The sequence below is a fragment of the Acipenser ruthenus genome, chromosome 14, assembly GCF_902713425.1.
Source record: "Acipenser ruthenus chromosome 14, fAciRut3.2 maternal haplotype, whole genome shotgun sequence".
In the NCBI taxonomy this organism is placed as follows: Eukaryota; Metazoa; Chordata; class Actinopteri; order Acipenseriformes; family Acipenseridae; genus Acipenser; species Acipenser ruthenus.
Genome location: NC_081202.1, coordinates 18,438,408 through 18,453,603, shown reverse-complemented (window position 1 = coordinate 18,453,603; position 15,196 = coordinate 18,438,408). Strand labels below are relative to the sequence as shown.

Sequence of the window (15,196 nt, the reverse complement as noted above, 5' to 3'; positions counted from 1 at the left end):
GTTAGAGTTACCTTATAAAGTGTATTATCTTCATCTCTTTCAGCCCAAGGAATCGATTCATCTTCATAGAACGACTTCTGCAACAAATCAATACTATGGGCATGCTTAGCCTTTTAAATGATTTAGCAAGCTGTCACACTAAATTGGTATTTATACTGATTTATAAAGTGCAATGTATTGACAGACAAGACATGTTTAATGTGTTCCCTCATACACTGTTGTGCTACATTATTGAGTTAGTATGGTATTCCAGCCAGAGGAGTTGCAATCAAACAGATCTTTATCAAGACTTTGGATTGTGTGTGTGTGTATATATATATTTACCAAAAAACACTGTGTGATGGGACAATGCACCAGGCCCACCAGGTACATGACCAACCCAGTGGATCAAACAAGCATTGATAGGTTAGGAAAAGAAAGGGCTTTACTTCAATCACTAATGTTGTCCTTATGCTTTCTCAGGACTGAAGTACAATATACACTGTCCCATGACCTTGTGATCAACTGAATATTTCTAACTTTATGTAACAGATATACAATTATTTAATCAGTAGTAATATTTGTACTGTATGGATTGGTTGACTTAGCTGATATATAATAACTACGAGTGGTCAGTAAAAAAAAAAAAAACCCTGGTTAGAAATACTGTAAATTACCATGGTTACCATAGCTTTCCTCCTGAAAAGAAGATTGTTGTCACCAGCAGCGTGACCAACAAGAATACTCAACCTTGCAATATAGCTACTAAAACTGCAAAACAGTAACAGAATACTGTAGAGGGTGTGTGAGAGAGAGAGAGAGAGAGAGAGAGAGAGAGAGAGAGAGAGAGAGAGAGATGGACATGTCAACAGATACAATGACACCTGGTGGGAGGGAAAAAATATGAGTTAAAGAATTAGAAACCACTGCTTCACTCCCACGGCCTCCCACATCTCTTGCTCCGATAGACCTTTCGATATATTTGCTGCCAGAAGTAGGATTAAAATCATGATTAACCACGAGTTAGGATGCAGACTGAAGACATCCTTGCTGTTTTAGCAGTTCTAGATGTAGTGATAACTATAAAACATATTACATTCTACATGGACATTTAATGGATCAGTTTATATCAGACAGTTTGATGGCTGTTTTATTGTAATTGGAATCCTGCATGTCAAAGTGATGTATTGTAATTGATGCATATACTGGCACACTTTGTATTTGCCTACCTGTACTGCACTGTGTGAAAAGATACAGTGTGGCGCGTCCTACTTTCTCACCTTAATGAATACCTTCAGGCTAACAAGATCAACCTCAGTGGGGCTGCAGCTCTAAGTTAGTTCCAGCAGGGGGCATTTTCCTATTAGTGTTCTAACAATGTGCCTACATAAAGTAATACAAACAGGACAATGCTGTAGATTTATTACTTAATTATGCAGCTTTTATTTTTTTTTCTGGGACAATATTTGTCGACTTCTCAGATACCTGACCTGCTATTAACAAAGCTCAGGTATGTGGTTTCACAATTTACACCCTCTATTGGTTTAACAATTAATTCACAAATGAGGTACAGTCTGTGATTCAGTATTGTAAATTAAGTTCCTTGATTGTAAGGAGAGGCTTAATACTCCCATACAGGTGCAGTAATGTCCAGCTGTAAGCAGATGATAGTCTGACACAGTCATCAAAGTTTCAGGCTGATTTTAAAGGTTAATAAGTAACCAACACCTTTAATCTAGTGAAGCCCTTTCACCTTCCTGTAACTCATCATAAACTATATAAATGTATGGTCCTTCCCTTATAAAAAGTGGTAAAAACATAGTAATGTGAAAGCATGGTAAAGAACAGTCAAGTAAAGTAAATTACTGGGAACTATGGCATAGCATTGTTACAAACATGGTTAACTATGGCAAAGAATAGTAAATACATAGTTTAAGCCTGGGAATGTAATTATTATTGTGCAAATAAACTGTGGCAAACTTATGTCAAACTATCTTAAAGTTTCATCACTGTAGCAGTTTCTAACTCACAGTTAGACGAGCACTGTAAAGCCATACTGATTACTGATTACAGTCTAGATTCTGGGGATATGCAGGGGTGTCTCTCGGTCCATAAGTCCATTTATCTATTTCTCATTCTAACATTGTTGTATATATCTATAGAACCGCTTGTCCAATCGTGTTAAACATTTCATTGCCATTTCTTATTCTATACTATTTGATTCATGACATATCCCTGGTCATCAACTTTTTCGTCATACTGAATTTTGCAGCTATGTCGTGGTTACTGATAAACTTGCTATTTTTGTTTGTGCTTTGTAAAATACTTTATTTATATTTATTGAGAATAAAACAAATATCTTTAGACTTGATTTTTACTAAGACACTACCTTCAGTAATTTTAAAAATCACAATAATTTATCATTCAATAAATCTGAATATTAAGCTTTTGAAATTTACAAAGAACAAATCCATTTAGTTGACAAAGCAGGAAACAATGTAATGACAAAAAGGAATGTCACAGTTCTACAGTTATTACAATGTCTTCATTTGCCTAATTATTTTCAGACGAGCAAAACAAAAAGTTGATTGTATAACGCCATTAAGCCTGCCAGACATTTCTTTTAGCACCAATTCAATTACAGTACACTACAGAACAAGGAGATATACTGTATTTATGCATATGCTATGCAGTTAACCAAAGCATTCAGTAATCAGAAACAGATGCATCACAGAAATATTCCATCAAGTACCGGTATACTGTTAAGTGGAATAAACTGTACATTTAAACTGCATACAATAATATATGCTTTTGACTAATAAGTTATCTGTAAAATTCCAGAAACTGGTAATTATATATCAAAAAGAGTATTGTTCTCCAAAAAAACACAACTCCCCCATTTTATTTTTTTTTTCAAAGCAAAAAAAAAAATTAAATCCTAGGAATAAAATTATAATACATCACTAATTACAAACCATTGTATGGTTTTATCTCACCAGTTGGTTAAGAGGGCCACATCAAAAGTTAACTTTACATAACTGTCTTTATAAAATTGACACACAATGAAGGGTGTATTTCAATAATGAAAAAAAAAAACTGTGCATATCTTTGACATCTTTGACATTTCTATCTTAACTTCCATTTCACAGAGGGTTCAGTGTTTTGATTTTTCAGGACAAACATGTATTTATGTCTACATGAAACTGGCCTCTTTACTAGCAAATGCATGCAAGTACATTCTGCTGGTAGTAGCTATAGGATGAAGTGAATGGTGGCTCATTATATATATCTGCATACAGTGATACAAATGTTATACCCATCCCAATTATACAAATTTTAATTAATTCTTCACAGTTATTAGCAGTAAATGAGACTTCACAAATTTCTTGTGAGAAACACTGACTGTAAAAGAGAATACAATACAAACTTTCCACATGGTACAGATAGCCTGTAGCAACTCCTAGTGTGCATTGATATAGGCTGAAGAGCGACATAATCGAAACAGACATTGAACCTAAACACAAAGTAAAAACTGCTACATAGAACACATTTCTCTCTTTGTTCCTCGATGATTTACAGTGGAATACTTTGGTGTATTAGAAAAGTTATGGTAAATTGTTAAACATGGTTTTAATAGCATTCATGCAGTCCTCTCTGTGTAATTGCTTGAGTGCATTGTATAAGTCTTGTATTGTTGTGCGATGATAGGTTGTTAATAGAAGGACTGTTGGTGATGTCCCTGTCTGCTTAGCTTGAGTTTCCAATTTTTCCACATCCTGATTGGTACATTCGTCAAGTTTTTCCATTACAGCCTTCCAGTAGAGGCCTAGAGGATGGTCTTTATCTAGGTTACAAAGTTGTTCTATTGCCCCAGCGCTCAGCCACTGAAGGCTGGCTTCCCACCGCATACTCTCAAGCACTGTAGTGTCATACCCTGCGATTAAGACATCACGAGCATATTCTTCACAGACTGATGATTTATTGTAAAGGTTTTTCCCACTCTTTTCAGACTGCAAGATTTCTTCTTTGGTATAAGTTGCAAGCCCAACATCAGAAGCATCCATTTTGTCCTCAAGGTCCTTGGGACTCAAATACAGCTTCTGCCATTCACGTTCAATGCCTGTCTCCAGAAGCAAATGCTGTATTTCACAAGAAACTTCTTCCAGCAACTTAAAGCACTTCTCTCTTGTGTCCCGATTGCTGCTTTCGCTTCTTTTAATTTTGTACCCTCTGACTGCTATGTTGATGGAACAGTGATCTTGAGATAACTGCACCAGAGCTTCAGCGATGTCACTGCACTTGATACCATTTGTCCAAATGATGAACTTCTCAGCTGTAGGGCCATCTCTTTTGACCTGGGTGAAGTGCTTCATCAGCCTCAGCTGAAGCCTGGCGAAGAAAGCCTGGGAAAACAAGCCAATATCACTCCTCCACTGGTAGGAAGTTCCATAATAAACGTTAAAGCGTTTTTCTTTTCTCCATACATTCTGTGGTTTCTCTTCTTTCAGCCATGAAGGCACAATGTACTCCCCCTCATTCTCAGAGAAAACAAGCTCCAGCATTTCAAGCAATTTTATGATTACTGTCATATCCATGGATTTTTCTATTTTCAAAGCGGAAGCTACTTCATCCGTGGTCCATTTCGTCTTTGAGAATGGGAGTTTAGAGAGAGGAAAACTACCAAACATGCCGAATATGTCCCGGCAGAGCCATTGCACATCCAAGATGACCAACCCAGTGTCAGATTCAGAACACAGGACTTTGGGGAAGAAAATCAACTGTAGAAGCAAAATATAAATTAATTAATAAATAAGGTTTAAAAAGTATGTGTCTATTTGACATTTTAAATAATTTAATAGAAAGGCCAATAAAACATGCTGTAAATAGATATGTTTTCTGCAATTAGGATAAAGCCAAATATAATTATTGTATTACCTACTGGAAAATATGACATGTATTCTGCTTGTTTTACTGTATTGTTAACAAATAGTTAAGAGTAGGCATTTAGACTAACTACTATACATAGTGAACAAATTCTGTGAAAAGGTTATGTGAAATGAACAATTACAATTCTGAACTGAAAACAAATGGTGTTTTGTCACTTATGACAGTTTTACCTGTTCACATATATATGCACTATAAATAAATAACAATACAAATAACAATTACCTCCGAGATGTTATGAAGGTAGTCTACAGCTGTCTTCAGTGTGTCAATAGAGACATTTCCAGACATGTTCTTGCAGAGGTGTGTGGAAAAACCTTTCCAAGACATGTACTTTACCTATAGAAAAAAAACAATACTGTGTCAGGGATCAAAACTCACATGACCTAGGAAAAATGAACAAATGAAAATCATTCAGAGATACCTGCCTATACAACACTGAGAGGTGGTACAGGCAGCTGCACCCTTTCTCTTCCAATAGTGGTCACTGTGGAGTAAAACACAGATTTGGCTCATGTTCCTACTGTACTTAAATCGATTCTGATTACTTACAGCATTTTTGCATCGTATACTCTGTACTTCATCCATCACATCACTGCAAATTTCAGGGAAAGGGGTATTGGCTGTATCCTGAAATATAATTTTTGATATTAAAACTCCCAAAAGGAAGAACAGTAAGCATTTTAAATACTTAATTTAAGTGGGTCTTCCATGCTTAAGTTTTAAGATAGACAGATTTATTATTGATAGACACTACATTATTTTTGCTCCAATGGAAGGTGGTATCCAGCCTTTTTATGCAGTCAGTAGTTTCCATGGTCTTTTCTGATTAAACAAAATGTCTGAAAAAATACAATACAATACAATAGCATGGAAATGCTGTCTGGCCCAAAAATACCTGTTAAACAGGACAGGATATACCTTGGGAAGTAGGGGAATTAAACTGTTTTTAGGAAGCTTAAAGTTAAGACCCATTCTTTTTGATAAAAAAAAAAAGATAAATGCATTAAGTTCTTAAGGGAAGAAAAGAAGATGCTTTAGCCAGGAACAATCTGTCAAGGGACTATTTCGTCTTCCATCACAACTCTTGTCTGCATAAATAATAATTACTCAAAAATAAATGGAATAAGTGGAACTTCAATTATACCCACTCTGATTATACAAAATGATTAATTTCATTGTATTATACATATATTTTTATTATCTGATCTGCATCTTTATTATATAAATGTACAACTCATATTTTCCGACAGCATGTTAACATATGGCGCTAAGATAAGGACTGAAATGGTTAAAAAAAATTATAATTTGTTAAAACTATCTATCTATATATATATCTATATATATATATATCTATATATATATATATATATATATATATACACACACATACATACATATGTATATATATATATATATATATATATATATATATATATATATATATATTTTTTTTTTTATTTTTTTATTTTTTTTTTTTAAACAAATGTACTTGGCACAATATGAAAAGCTGGAAGAGTTCCCTTTACTACAGTATGTGCTAGTGGGCCGATGTGATTAGTGTAATTCTGTCTAATTCTGGTAATGCTGCCTACCTGCTGTAGCTGTTCAACATGCTCCTCAAGTTTCTGTCTGAGGGGCTTTAGATCACTGGGAGATGTACAATTCACACTAATCACAGCTGTGTCAATATCCAAGTGAGGGCTGAGCGCACATGCTCTACTGTGCAGGATGTTAAAGAAATATTTAACTGTAAAATAAAAACAACAACAAAAAGATCAGTATGAATTTCAAAAGCACAGACTTGTGTTTTATTCAGACACAAACAAAAAAAGACTTCTATTTATGTGTTCTTCAAATCTTACCAACATCATCTTTGCAGTCCATCTCCAGCTTGTCATAATGACTGCCAATCAGGAAAACCTTGGCTCTGTTTGAACCACTGTTGGTTCTGGAAGCGTTTAGAAATCGCAGCCAGTACAAAACCTGGAAAATCGTCACAATGCAATAATACATCAAACAGTTAAAATGACTTGCCCGTTTGAGATGCTGACAAGAAACTATGTACTGTTACACTGAATGATGAAAATCTTATAAATCAGTAGTTTAGTATTTTAATTTGCAATGATGACGGAAGAAATCTTATAATAAACATCAGACACTTCTTAGTGTACCAAAGAATGTACTACATTAAAAAAATATATTAACTGTAGGTTATGTACTGGATATTATCAAAAAATGAAAATTAAAAATGACTAATCCTCATATAAAAATACTGATGGTACAAAAGAAGCACATCAAACAGCTGTTCAGTGTATTGAAGTGCAAGGTTATCCACTGTATGTCAACTGTGTGTCAGTTATTTCCTGTAATTCCCGATGTGTAGGGCATCGCTGCTTAAACTTGTCTAGGATTCAACTAGTTAATAACATGCATGTTATAAAACCATTACCAATTAAAGGACATAAGAAAGTATGACTAGGAGCTGATGGAGGGTATATCCCTAAAATGCTTTTGCGACGAGTACCTGAGCGAGAGCTGCCGACTGACCGCCTGCCTTGTCACCCTGGATCTGCTCAAGGCTGAAGACAATGCAGTAAAGAGCATTCACACTCTCAGTGGACAGCAGCAGAGAGTGAGTGAAGTAATACTCCATCTGCCCGGCAAAATCCCAAATCATAACCTCCCCAGCTGCAGTTTACACAAAAAAAACCAAAAAAAAAAACCACAACCATCTGGTTATTTTTCTAATATTCCAGAAATGCATCATTTTAAGTTATTAAACATTTAATGCTTTTTATTATTGTACTGGTGTTTTTGTTTCCATTCATGTATCTGTATTTTCATGTATTTCAGGATATATTTTTGAGCCTTCAAGTTTCATAAGAAAAAGAAAAAGGTCTTTGTACCACATGTTACATGCCATGTTTAGCAACATAACTGGAGGGTTTTATTTTCTTTCAATTATACATTTTTTCTTTTAACATTAATTTATTTATAGAGAAGATTTGCCCATTGAGACCAAGGCCTCGTTTGTATATACAAAAGCTTTCAGACATACAAGTACAGTACAAGAAAATGAAGGGGCCAGTCATATTCATACAAAACTTTGGTTCTTGGTTTCCCATTAGGTGATTCCACCAGCCTGCAGTTGGTGAGTGACCTGGGTCACAGACAGTTATTTGTTCTGCATGACGATGTGATGTTAACGTTCGATCAGAGATAACAGCTGTTGTTTATCTAGGGCCCTGTGAACAGGAGATAATGAATCTGAACTGTAAATCTGCCTCCCGACCTGGAAGGTTGGTGGTACGCCTTCACAGGGATGGGCCGACTCGATGGTAGGACGGAACCGGAAGTGGTCCATCTTGGTGAAAGGGCGTCGCTCTAAGACTGCTGAACAGCTCTACTGTGATCAGCTGTGATGTGTGAGGCGATTGGATAGAGCGTGGCGCCGTACTGATCACAGGGAGGAGTTTAGCAGTACAAAGGGGACGCAGCTACATGAGTTCCGCCCCTTACGCTGACACGTAACCCAGCCAGAGCACTGTTTTGTTTTGTTTTTGTATTTTGGCAGATAGAGACCATGGGAGCTGAAGCTACTGAGCCAGCACAACCAACTGTATTTATTTGCTTTGATTTGTTTATTGTTTGGAATCTCAAGTACGTGATTCCAGTCCCCAATACCACTGATGGTAAAGGGGAGCAATTATTAAAAATAAACAGGGGTTATTTTGTAAACATACCCTCTGTTTTGGGCATTCCATTATTCCCATACCACTCACATCCTGACAGTCCCCTTGGAAGATACAAACCTGGGGCTATGACTCGATTGAATAACACAAAGTAATGCTTCCTTTCGACTTCATGTGAGAATTACTCATGCAGAATTCAATGAGCTGACTTCTCAACCCTGTCAGCGGGTATTCTAAAACATTCTACTGGTGTGTGGTCTAATGATTCCACTAAATTAAACACATGAAGGCAGTTGGTTGACAACACTAACAGAACACAATGAAGCTATTTTCCAAACTGTCATTCAATAATGAAACGCATAGGCAGGTACAATGTCAATATTGAGAATAATATATACTGGATATGAAGTCCAAAAATAAAAGCTTTAAAATGAAATATTATACTGGGCTACAATAGAAACACAGGGCAGTGCAGATACAGAATCAAAATATTAAAAGCGGAGTTGAATGGAATAAAAAATGTGCACCATACAATGTAAGAAACAAGATAACGCAGCCCACCTGCAAGGGTACTTTGGGAAATCTCCACACCTTGTGTAGAGGGAGGTTGATATGGTGCAAAAAAATACTGGAGCTGTGACAAAAGTCCTTCCTAGGAAAACAATGCAAAACAAATATATCAGTTACTTACATCAGCTGTAAACACACACAGCTACACAATGGTAATAATTACTCAAAGTACACGTATTCAACAAATAAAACACGAAAGCTATTGACAAATGTTTGATGCTAGTTTCAGATTTCTAGACAAAATATGAGCAAGTTTGAATGAACTGAGAGAACTGGGCCTCCCCAAAGTCGATAATCAGACACCTGCTGCAATGTGTGTGTCAGGGTTGTCTTCCCCACTCTGCTGTGCCCACAGATGAACAGCTTCACCACGCCTCTGTCAGTCACTTTACTTTTCTTCAAAAGGTCATGCTTCTGCAGCTCCTACATGGAAAGAAGAACATCTGTACAGCACCTAGAACTGGCCAGGTGTTCAAATAAACCACACAACTGAAACAGCCATTTGTGCAAAACTGTTCATAGGAACGTAACACACAGTAACCATTCATATACACAACAAAGTTTAACAGGACTGTAGCTTTTTAGTTGTAAAGTGATTTTAATTGTTTTGTTTTTATTTTACCAGGAACAAAAAAACTCGATTGGATGAAAGCACCTCATTTCAGCCAGTGTCCTGGGACAGACAATCAATTTAATGAAAGGGTATTGGGGGAACACATAACCTATTAATATATTGTGTTTGAATGAGATTGTGACCTTAACCATCACATACTGGGAATCTTGCACAGATACCCCATTAAGCGTCATAAAAGAAATGTGGAAAACCATTCAGACTAGTAACTGCAGGGAGAGGCATCTGTTACCAGCCCGTATTATGAACAGTCCCAATAGTTGTATGGGTAGTTTTTATAATCTATTTATATGAGCATGTGTTGTATCCCATACTTTCACAGGAAAAGTTCTTACCTGAGTTTTTTGCTGAATCAATTTTGTGATGTTTAGAGGAAGGTGAATCTCTCTGGCTACATCAAGAGCTGTCAGCCCATCCTGTAAAACAGACAGCAAATTAAATCTTATTCACCACAATCAATTCAGTGCCTCAACCTACACAAAACTTATATGTATCTGCCCACTGAAGAGACGTACTGGGATCAAATTTAGTATAGTCTGGGTTGTTCCCGTTATAATAGTTTACCATATTAAAAGCATGTCATGGTGTAATAAAACACAGTTAAAGCATAGGTAAGCATTGTGAAGCCCAGATAGTTAAGCATATTAAAAGCATGGAAATTCATGGTAAACTATGGTAAATACAAAGTATAATCTGAGGTAAACTTTTATAAAGATTACAACTTGCTGCTACCATAAAGTGCAGACCAAATGTAACTTTAGTGCAATCCCTGTCAAACTATTTAAATGCTGCTTCAAACACTTTCAACTCTTAATTACTAATGTATAATATAAAAAACCACCACATGGACTAAATGACTAAATGAAAATACATATGTTATGTAGAACTAATTAAACAATAGGTGATGTAAAGCTACTTTAAATTACAATAATTGAATAAAGAACTACAATAAAACAGAACAACTAGAACAACATTGAAATAAAAAAATGACCTTGTTTCTGTTTAGTAAGAGCGTGGTGTTTTCCTCAATAAGCCAGCTGATTAGTTTAGTGTAATCAGCTCCAGTATTTGCTCCAGCACCTCTCAAAGCACTGAAAATGACAGTCTCTGCATTCTGTACCAAGAGGACAAATAAAATCAGCAAGCAAGCAATTTAATTATGTAGTTAAGACAATGTATTCATTACAGACCAATTAAGTACAAATCACTGTCATCTTAAAACCTTTTTGACCAACATGCTTATTTCAGTAAATTAATTTCTTTAGCATTCTTGCTTTGGCTCAAAAACAGTGCTACAGTAGCTTCTTACCTTGTTTTTTGCCTGCAAAGATGCTTCCTTTTCAACCAGACGTTGACATATGGACAGTGCTGCACTCTCAGCGGCAAGGTGCAGACAGGTATCACCCCTCTGAAACAGTGTTGTTATATGTGAGTAAGTACAAGACAAAAAATATATATTGAAATACAGGTCACCTAAGTGTGTGAACTTGTACCAGGTCCTGTTCATTTGCATGGACGTAAATGATGCCAAGGTTTATGTCTGCCCGCTTTGTCTTTCCATGACAGAGTACTGCTCCACCAGCTGCTCTACAAAACTCCAAGATGTTTTTGATTTTTTTTTTTACATGGTATTGCAGCACACTTTTACAGAAAGTCAAATACTGTAGACTGACACAGATATATATCATATGATTAATTCTTTCTAAGAGGGTGTTCAGGTTTATGTGTTTAGATCCTAGTGACTGACAAACGAAAAGTCTGTATAGATTGGTTATTTAAGTACCTTGTTTTTAAGCTCCACATTTGCACCACTTTCCAGGAGTTTACAGCAGATGGCTTCAGACTTCTGGGAGGCTGCAAGATGAAGTGGTGTATATCCTTCCTAAAATATAACAAAAAACACTAGCTTTACCTGTCTACTTTTACTGCAAAAATGAAATTGCGGGAAATTCTAGATCTAGAGAATCAGAGAAAGCTGTTTAAACAAATTTGCAAATACGTATATACGACTTATGCAAATTAAGAGAAAAGTGCTTTGATTATTCACCTCAATAATGCATATCTTGACAGTAAGTACTAATTTAATAATGTCTTTAAGCTGGAGCTTTTGTGAGAAAACATGCAGTACTAAAGCGCCATCTTATTTCTGAATGAATTACCTGGTTCTGAAGGTTGCAGTCTGCTGTTTTCTGTAGAAGAAATTCAACCGCATCAACTGTCTTCCCAATAACAGCCTCGTGGAGTGGGGAAGAAAGCCTCTGAACCAGAAACATACAGACCAAACTGTGCTTACAGCCAGAACAACACAACATTACATACTGTAACACTTTATCCTTTATACTGTTTCTGCAATCAAGTATACTTGGCATGTTTATTATTCATAATAATAATAATAATAATAATAATAATAATAATAATAATAATAATAATAATAATAATAATAATAGCATATTTTACCTTTGGGACTGAGTAGGCCAAGGTGCAATTTGTGTAATGTAGGCCAATAATAAGAACGGCCACTGAAAGCGAGTTTGTCAAAGGTGTTCATTCTTAACAAACTCACCAACATTTTGTAAAACACCCCGAGCAGCCATGCATGCACTGCCCTTATTGAAATTCCACCTTGCTCAGGCTTGCTCAGAGATAGTTCCAAAGGAAAAAGCTGATGAATTGAACATAAACATGCCAAATACCAATGAGTGCAGAAACTAGAGAATCATAAGCTGCAACTGTGTACCAACTATAAAGACCCTACATGTCAAAGCATGTGGTCTATATCATTGATAGGGCCAGAGGTTAAATCCATGCAGCAGTGGAAGGATTCATTTTTTATGGGAAAAAATTGTAACATATCTTTGAAAATCAAAGAATACAGCTGTGTACCAAGCATTAAAACAGTAGCTCAGTGTGCATTGTCTCTATGCAGCTGTAAGATCATAGATCAAAGATCACCAGAACTCAATAAAGCAGCTATATTAGGTCAGAGGTCAATTTTATGGTCACCATCAAATTAAGCATGCATGCTTTATATATCCCTGAAAATATGAAGTTACTTCGCATCGTTTCTGAGATAAGAGACACTGTGGCAGGGGCAGCTTTGCAAACACACCTTACATCTACTGATGTAGGGAAAAGACTGCAACTCAGCAAATGTCTCTTACTGTGAAAAAGACTTGAACATTTTATCGGTGGGTATTTAATAAATCCAGTAATTGTTTTTTAAAAAAAAAAAAAAAAAAAAGACTTGAACATACTTTATTATTTGTGGTGGTTTGTGATGTTTGTGCTGTAAATGCTGACAAATGGCAAGCCATTACTGGGTCACATAATCAGCATTGATAATATCAATAAAGTCAAACTGAAAATTAAATCTGTTGTTACATAAACTTACATTACAAAAAAAGTGACAACACTGGTGAATCTTACAAATAGGAAGTCTGCTAGAATCATGTAAGTAGGGTATTTGATATATACAGTATTCACCATCTGAGCATTTAATCCACATGTGTACCGGTTATTTTGTCTAGCACATCATCACCACCTACTGGACCAAAACTACATGCCTACCATAGGTTTCTGACAGTTCAAGGCTTCAGGCTTCTTCTGAAGAAAAATATTAAGGACCTCCTTACTACCTCCAAAAGCAGCAAAATGAAAAGGAGTGAGACCCTCCTGTAGGAATATAAAGAAAAAAACAGTCACTACAACACAAATAACAGTGTAATATGCAATGCACAACGGATTTCCTACAGATGCTGTCATTGCCAGATGATTTACATAGAATTGTGTTATATGCAATAAATGAAATAATAACATTTTATCATACAAATAAATAGCAAACTCACTAACAAACTTCTGAACTACTGTATTAAATGAGTAGGATTTGTATCTAAATTAGCTCAGGGGTGGGTCTACACCACACTTCTTGTTCCAGAAGATGTGATGTTTTAGTTTAACCCCTACAAAGGGGTTATAAACTATTTTCAGAGACATAAACTCTGTGGTATATTGTGTTCATTTTTACCCAAGCAAAGGTCCAACTCTCAGATTGCATACCCCAGATGCAGTCTCATATACACACACTTCAACCTTTTCCTTTAGACTGGTCTCTTCTTACTGCGTAAACATTCTCACATAAACTTACATACACAACGTGAATACAAAACAATGTGTCAAAGTTAATTATAGAATATCCCACCATATTTGCCTTCAGTATGTCTCCCCCAGCTTCGACCAGTGCGTTGGCCAGCTCTCTGTTCCTGTTAGAGGCTGCATAATGTAGGGCAGTGTTGGAGAACTTGGGGAAAATGGAACATGTTAAGACACAGTTATGAACCCTTGCTTTAGTTGAATTCTCAAACTGAGGAAGTCTGCGGCAATCCCTAATCCAGCGCAGACGCTGCTACATTGTCTATTTTGTTGCTTTATTCTTCTATTTTCAGAAATACTGCTACTCTTTACTTATCCATGTGGGTAAATTAGTGGCACTCTTGTAGGCTGACTGGACTTGTGATTAGGCTTGCTAAGTGTAATGTCACTGTCGTATTTGTGCTGTTTAAATCTGGTATTTGAAATCTATTTCTTTGTGTATCTCTAATATTACAATAAAATGATATTGATGTGTTTTTTTTTTGTTTTTTTTTTACCTGATCACAGTAGTTGACGTTTATATTTCCCTTCAAAATATTTTGGACATCCCGAAATGACCCAACTTTCACATTTTTCAAAAACTCTTCCTCCTGCATTTTTTATGTCTGCTAGCACCTAGAAAAAAGCAGTGCAGTACATTTAGCTTATTATCACAGTACACAGCTCTGCCCCAGATTTAGATGAACCTTGTTATTTGTAATGCCTTTCAGTTCTGAATTGAACAAAGTAGAACGCCAATTGTGTCTATAAAAATGTTCAGGTCTTTCATTTAACATTGCTGAACTTTGTACTGTAGTACATTTAAATGTGTGTGTTTGATATGCCCACGGTAAACAGATGCATTAAAGTCAAAGACGTTTCTGTAGTATTTTACATAATTGATTTACAATTAAAGTCAGTAGTTTGCTCGGTAGATTAAATAAAAATAGATGTTCCTCGTTCACTTCACAGCAACCAATGATTCGCATAAGACACCAGACCTGGCCAATGCCTTAGATTTAGTACCTCCATTAATTACGCACCTACCTCGGTTCTTATAAAACAAACAAACAAAAAACAAAACACAAAATCAATACAGACCCTCTTTATATAGATACTGCTTAGGGTAGTAAAATGGCCGTGTATGCGAGATACCGGTATATAAAATTAGTAAAATAATGTACCTATATTTCCGCTTGCATCATATTAGACATTCTATATTGCGCATGCGCAAGAACTGTACGATTGG

At 35.9% G+C, this 15,196-nt stretch overlaps 1 protein-coding gene across 3 annotated transcripts; it reads right to left on the bottom strand.

The window, feature by feature from the left end:
- Positions 1-2,847: 2,847 nt before the first annotated feature.
- Positions 2,848-15,190, bottom strand: LOC117420076 (uncharacterized). Of its 3 annotated transcripts, none has more exons than XM_034033594.3 (17): positions 15,132-15,190; positions 14,466-14,583; positions 14,018-14,116; positions 13,387-13,491; positions 11,979-12,077; positions 11,603-11,701; positions 11,129-11,227; positions 10,811-10,933; positions 10,155-10,235; positions 9,492-9,611; positions 9,180-9,270; positions 7,451-7,614; positions 6,789-6,909; positions 6,519-6,673; positions 5,476-5,553; positions 5,149-5,262; positions 2,848-4,757 (listed from the first exon to the last, which is right to left on the bottom strand). In XM_034033594.3, exons 2-17 carry the CDS (start codon positions 14,562-14,564, stop codon positions 3,585-3,587), a joined length of 2,820 nt encoding a protein of 939 aa, XP_033889485.2. In that variant the 5' UTR covers positions 14,565-14,583; positions 15,132-15,190; the 3' UTR covers positions 2,848-3,584. The 3 variants fall into 3 exon arrangements, with proteins under 3 accessions (XP_033889485.2, XP_033889486.2, XP_033889487.2); XM_034033595.3 differs by having other exon boundaries at positions 15,049-15,159; XM_034033596.3 differs by lacking the exon at positions 15,132-15,190 and adding an exon at positions 14,995-15,096.
- Positions 15,191-15,196: the final 6 nt, after the last annotated feature.

What these genes read in the sequence shown, in the direction of transcription:
- LOC117420076 (XM_034033594.3), bottom strand. Translation starts at nt 14,564, where the DNA reads ATGCAGGAGGAAGAGTTTTTGAAAAATGTGAAAGTTGGGTCATTTCGG. An exon ending in ATGTGGAGCTTAAAAACAAG is followed by an intron (nt 11,228 to 11,602) that starts GTACTTAAATAA and finishes ACACTGTTTCAG; the next exon opens with AGGGGTGATACCTGTCTGCA. An exon ending in TTCCCAAAGTACCCTTGCAG is followed by an intron (nt 7,615 to 9,179) that starts GTGGGCTGCGTT and finishes TGTAAACTGCAG; the next exon opens with CTGGGGAGGTTATGATTTGG.